This window comes from Nicotiana attenuata, unplaced genomic scaffold, assembly GCF_001879085.1.
Source record: "Nicotiana attenuata strain UT unplaced genomic scaffold, NIATTr2, whole genome shotgun sequence".
In the NCBI taxonomy this organism is placed as follows: Eukaryota; Viridiplantae; Streptophyta; class Magnoliopsida; order Solanales; family Solanaceae; genus Nicotiana; species Nicotiana attenuata.
The window spans coordinates 293,692-300,466 of NW_017671319.1; the positions used below are offsets into that span (position 1 = coordinate 293,692).

Here is a 6,775-nt window from a genome sequence, read left to right on the forward strand (position 1 = left end):
TTATAGATATTTAGTAAATTTTTTAATAAAAATACAGGGTCTACGCAAAAGTTACTGGGTTCCCGGGAACCCATACACTGTGCTCTAGATACGCCCCTGCCTACAACCTTAGGAAAAAAGTAAAAGATCAAAACTTTACCTTTCATTTCAGTGCTTAATGGGGTTGACAAATTCAGCATCATCAGAAACTGCAGAAACCTCAACTTGACTAATAATCTCATCATCTAATTCTTCCATTGGAGGAGGAAGATTAAGATCTATTAAACTTCCACCATTTCTTGAAAATTCTAATTTTGCAGCAGTTGGAATAAAAACAGGAACACTAATATTTGCTGCTGCTGTTGAAACACCAATAACATGTGATCTCTTATGTCCACCTAAAGCTTGCCCTGATGAAAAAACTCTGTAACAAATTGGACATTCATGTATTTTCTCTTCAATTACTCCTACATTTTCCACCACTTCATTATTATAATTTGAAACTTTAATCTTCTTATGACTTGCTCTGTGTCCTCCTAATGCTTGATAAGATCGAAAAATTTTGTTACATGTTTCACACCTATACTTACCTCTACCTCTGTTCTTGGTAATTACTTTAACTTGTACTCCAGAATTTTCCTCTTTATATTCTTCTTCTTCTTCTTCGTCAGAGTAGTGATCAACTTGTTGTTTAATCCATTTATCTCTAGATAACATCATCAAACAATGTGCAACATCTTCTTCAGGTGAAGTTTCTGAGATTGAACTAACTGGCTCTGTTTCAACCAATGATGAGTAGTACTCTGTAACTTTCACGAAATTGGGATTTATGATACTTGATTTCCTAACCCTTTTGGATCTTCTTGAACGAGTTGGGTTTTTTGATGACTCGGTTTCACTTTCTTTATCTGGAAGAACAACTGAGTCATCAGCAGCTTCTTCTCCAGAGAAGTCAGAAAGATTTAAAATTTTGGATTTTTCTCCATTTTCTTCTTCTGATGACCAAGAAGACGATGGAATTGACTCAGTTTCTTCACTGATTTGGTGATGTTTTTGTTGTTGTTGTATGTAGAGATTCATCATATGAGATCTCATATGTCCACCTAAAGCTCTACCATTAGCAAACTTCCTTGAGCAGAGTTTACATGTCTTGTGTTTCTCCATTTGAGAGATTTTCTTTTACTTTTTTGTTAGCACTGTGTGTGTGTGTGTGTTGTGTTTGTTTTGTAGAGAGTGGAGAAGCTATAAAGGAGTAGGTAACAAGCATTCCTCCACCAACAGATAGATACAAATGGAAATATTTTTAAGACTACTATATATAAAATCTGATTTTAAATATTTGATAAATTAGATTTGGATTCAATTGGGGGAGTAATTTTTGTTTCTTAAAACGGCAAAAGGTAATTAATAGAGAGGAAAAGAAAAAGGGTTCAATTAAAGCGTATGCATGAAGGCAGAGAGAGTGAATGGTAAGGACATGTAACATGCGACTTTTGCATTTATTTCCATCCCATTTCTACATTCCCCAAACAGCCCTTATGAATCAGTTCCTTTTTTTCCCCTCTCTTATTTGGTGTATTTATTCCAATAGAAATTTATTAAACAAAAAAATACTTTTTTCTTCTACATTCGACAATTACTTTATTAACAAAATAATTACTCCACTAGTGAGTATATAATCTAATATGAATTAACTTATATACATTGTCTATTTTTTATTTTAGTGCAACTTAAACAACTATAGTAGGTTATTGCCCCAGTTACACGTATTCATATCAGATTTATTTTGAAGAGTCACATCTTTTTGTATGCCAACTTAATTATATATTTCTTTTATCCCATTTTATGTTATATTTTTCTTTTTCGAAATTCAAACATCTTAATTTTGGAAGTATATTTAGACAACGAATTTTCTAATTTTTGAAATAAAATTTACATATTTGAAAACTGCATAAGAAGTACTATAAGTCACAATAATAAAAAATTTAAAATATTTAAAAGACATTTGAAAAATTATGATCAAAGAATATTTCGTGTAACTCTTAAAATCCGAACATCGTCACATAATTTAGGACGGAGGGAATAGGAAAGAAAATGTATAAACTAGTATATAAAACTTAAACTAGTCCCAAGAAAAGGGCTTGGTAACATGTTAAAGTCAGCCAAATTACACCAAAGGTGTAAATTTTCATTTACTATTAGTCGATAAAACTTAAATTTATGTGCTTTTTGCATTAATGGACAAGATAGGGCAAAATGGGAACAAAATAGGAGGTTACTAGAATAAATGTAGGTTTAACCTTTACTTAAATCAGTGAAGAAAACTGTTGGGTTGTTGTAACGACAGATCATAATAAAATACGATGTGGACCAAGGCCCCTTTCTATTTGTAAACAGATCCTTACCGATTAATCTAACAAGCTATGAGAAAAATAAAAATTGATAGACCAATAAGAATACTTGTTTGTGCACTCCATTTTTTTCTTCCTTTTTATTTGATGCAACGGAGATTATTCTTGTCTAGAATGAATTTTAGGACATATTTTATACCCTATATTTTCTCTAGAGATTTTTTCATTCCTATATCATATATGAAACTTTATTACCAAAAATGTGCACAATTTTTAATTTACCCGCCCTGTCTACATTTTTCCTACAATTATTATACCATTCATTAAATACTAATTATTAGTAACTGAATCTTCCTAATTAGGTGTGCTAAAATTCAGGAACATAATCTTCTAATTGATTTAGCCACAAATCAAATCTGTTCAAAAGCTCAATTCGTCGAAATCAAATCTGTTCAAAAGCTCAGATCTGTTCTTCAATACTTTCGCTTAAGACACAAATCAAAAGCTCAGTTCGTCGAAATCAGAAGCTCAATTTCAAATTGTAGAAATCGGTTCTGCAAAAGTTCTGTTCGTCGACATTCTCTCTACATCTCTCTCTATTTCTCAATCGCAAATTTCAGTTATACAAAGCAAATGAAAAGAGAGCAGCAATTCCACCATTGACAGCCATTAAAAAGCTTGAAAGCTTTGAATTCAAATTTGGGTTTTTAAAAATCATTATTTGTTTGGATTGGGTGTTGTTGAAAATAATCGGGAATATGGTTTGGAGTTTATATCTCAATTTTGAGGGGTTTTGGTGAAGATTAGACTTGGTTTTGACTGAATTTCAGATTGAAACTCGAAGAAGAAGAAGAAGAAGAAGAAGAAGAAGACATATTCAGAAATTATAGATAAATTGTAGATTATTTGTATTCTGATTGTAGATGCTTTATTTTCTGTTTTAACAAATAAAAAACGGCTAAAACTTCTACAAATCTTCTGAAAAAATAAAATAGCTAAATTATGTCGAAAATCCCAATTAAACTACAATCGAATGGGAATTGGGATATTAAAATTCAATATACCCAGTTTGTAGATATTTTGTAGATGAATTGTAGAATATTTATATTCTGATTGTAGATGCATTGTTTTCTGTTTTCACAAATCCAAAACGACTAAAACTTCTACAAAATCTTCTGCAAAAAACGCAATTATGTCGAAAATACCAATTAAGCTACAATTGAATGACCATCTTTACAGTAATCATCCAATTAATGAAGATAACTATAATTATGGGTACTATACTGTAAAAGTAAGTCTTGGCACACCACAACAAGACTATCACTTAAATGTTGGATACTGGTAGCGAATCGAGTTGGGTACGTTGCCAATCTTGCACTAAAGGTTGCAAATCAGACGATCCTCTGTACGATACTTCAAACTCTTTGACATATACAAATAGTTTGTGCAATGGTTAATGTTACTTATGGTGATCACTCGTATGCAAATGGTATAGAATTGGTATGGAGATACTGGGATATACGGAAATCCTTTAATTAAGGAGTAAAAGACGTCTCATTAATTATACCCTTAATTAATTGTGGTATAGAATTGGTAATTTGGTATACTAAGTGTAATTAAGTCAAACCTTAAACATAAGGTTTCTTATGTGGCATAGGAATATAAAAATTCCTTTTCTCTATTTATGTATTCTTATCAACAGTCTCAAAATGTATTTATCAAAATTCCAAAAGGACACTGCAAGAATAGTAGGAGCGACACGTTTATTAACAAAAAATATAAAGAATTGACAGGACAATTTATTGAAAAAAAATAATTCCAGTATAAGGGCTAGGAGAAAGGAAAGATTTTGGCATGGTACTGGCTGGACATACCAAAAGTGTGGCAACTTATTTAATTCAACTTGTAAATTTTCATTATTTTTTTTCTTTTCTACTAGTTAGAAGGGGAATAATTAATGTTGTGATCAATAAAGAGTTGCTATATGCCCTTTAATTAAGGATCTTGGGTTGAATAGTCTAATGGGGGAATAAATAGTTGGGGCAGGAGAAATGAGGGAGGAAGTAACTTGTTGTCCCCTTTCCATTAAGAAAGGAGTTTTTTAGGGAATTAAGTGCCGTTTTGTTAGGGCAAAATAATGGACTTAGTCTGTATACTTGCTTTTTAGTTAGATCACCATTTCAACACGCTTAATTTTCCATTACTCACTGTAAATGTAATTATGTTTTCGTTGATCATTAACTTTTGTCATTGCCCTCTTTTTAAGCTTTTGTTTAGTAGTTTAAGTGGGCGTTTGGACATGAGAATTGTAAAATTTCAAAAAAAAAGTAAAAAAAATTTTTAAGTGAAAATGGTATTTAAAAATTAGAGTTATATTTGGACATGAATATAATTTTGGGTTGTTTTGTGAGTGATCTGAGTGAAATTTTTTGAAAAACAGCTTTTTGTAGTTTTTAAAATTTTTGAAAAATTCCAAAATGCATCTTCAAGTAAAAACTGGGAATTTTATGAACAAAAGCTAATATCGAAAAAAAGTGAAAATTTTTCGGAAAAAGAAAAATTCTTTTGTCCAAACCGGCTCTAAGTTTCTTCCAAGTAGATGGTTTTCATAGAGTTTGCTTGAGAAGTGGCTACTCCTCAACAGAGAATTTTCAACAAGAAGAATCAAAATATACCAGAATTTTTGTTGTGTTGGGGTGGGGGTGGGGGTTGTAATGGTCTCGATAAGAACTAAGGAAATTAAACACTAAATTGCAGAATTAAAAGGAATTTTGGGACAATTTTCTGTTTATATTGATGAAAAGAAGAAGTTGAACTACAATGATAAAAGGAAAATAACTATCTCCTAAATTAGAACTCCATAGCCGAGGGAAATCTGCAGAATGAAGAAGGAAGGAGAAGAAGTTAGAAGAGAATTTGAGAGAGAGAGAGAACATAGATTGAGTGAGGAAAGAGAAGAGAGAATAATGATCTGATGATTGCTGCCTTCTATTTCCGTTTGAAGGTTATTATAACAACCACAAGCTAATGTGGCTTTATCCTGGCCCTTGCAGCTCATTAATTCTAAATTAATCTCAGTAGTTTATTTGAAATTCTGTTAACTCCCTTTCATGATTTCCGTTACAGCTGATCTTCAGCTTCTCACTTCGAACCCAGCTAACAACATTGATATTTGTGGAATCTAATGGATCATTACATACCCTCCCTCTTCAAAGAATCCTTGTCCTCAAGGATTGGAGTTTGGAAACTTGGCTTTAATGAACTGATAATCCTCCCACGTGGCATCTTCTGGAGGTAGATTTGACCATTGCACCAATACTCGAACCACAACAGCATTGTTTCTCTTTATTAGCTTCCTTTGCAGGATTGCCACTTGCTTTACTAAGAATTGGCCATCTTCACCAGTGATAGGCAGAGTGGTCTGCACTACCACCCTATTACCCACATTCCTCTTGAGTAGAGAGACATGGAACACAGGGTGGACTTTGGATTTAGGAGAAATGTCTAATTTGTAAGCCACCATACTTACTCTAGCCAGAATCTTATAGGGACCATAATACTTAGAGCTCAATTTCAAGTTCTTTCTCAATGCAAGGGAGGTTTGTTTATAAGGTTGCAGTTTCAAATAGACCATTTCCCCCACTTGAAATTCCCTATCAGATTTTCTCTTGTCAACATAGTATTTCATCCTCTCTTGAGCCTTAGTGAGGTTGTCTTTCAAAAATTGTTGCATCAGCAGCTTGTACCACTGTCTCCAATAAGGGTCCTAAGGATAGTTGAGGGGGAGTGTAACCATACAAGGCCTCAAAGGGGGTGCATTGCAGGCTCGTGTGAAAGTTGGTGTTGTACCACCATTCTGCAGCAGTCAGTCATTGCTTCCATTGTGTTGGTCTACTAGCAGTCATGCACCTAAGATAGTTTTCTAAACTTTATTGACTTTTTCAGTTTGGCCATCACTTTGAGGGTGGTAAGCAGTGCTGTAGTGTAGTTGAGTTCCCAATAGCTTAAATCAGGATTGCCAAAAGTTGCTTAGGATTACTTTATCTCTGTCAGTTACTATGGACATGTAAGCAATGTATCCTCTTCCAGAACACATAAGCTACTGTTGCTGCTGTATAAGGGTGAGCAAGGGCCATGAAATGGGCATACTTGGTCATTCGATCAACCACTACAAGGATCAGTTCTTTGTTGTGGGACTTGGGTAAACCTTATATGAAATCCATACTAATGTGTCTCCAAGCTTGGTTAGGAATGGGTATTGGCTGCAATAATCCTGGATAGGCCATGTTGTCATCTTTGTTCTTGATGCAAATATCACAGCTAGCCACATAGTCAATGACCATCTGCTTCATTCTAGGCCAATAGAACACATGTGATAACCTTTTTAGAGTTCGCAGTTGTCCTGAATGTCCACCTACAGGAGAATCATGGAATGTGGAGATCAA

General features: G+C 33.5%; 1 protein-coding gene across 1 annotated transcript; it reads right to left on the minus strand.

Moving 5' to 3' along the window:
* LOC109207535 (zinc finger protein ZAT9-like) lies at positions 1-1,258 on the minus strand. The gene has a single exon (XM_019370476.1). It carries the CDS (start codon positions 1,141-1,143, stop codon positions 148-150), a length of 996 nt encoding a protein of 331 aa, XP_019226021.1. The 5' UTR covers positions 1,144-1,258; the 3' UTR covers positions 1-147.
* Between the last annotated feature and the right edge of the window lie 5,517 nt (positions 1,259-6,775).

Excerpts from the sequence above, each read along its gene's own strand:
- LOC109207535 (XM_019370476.1), bottom strand. The coding sequence starts at position 1,143 with ATGGAGAAACACAAGACATGTAAACTCTGCTCAAGGAAGTTTGCTAAT.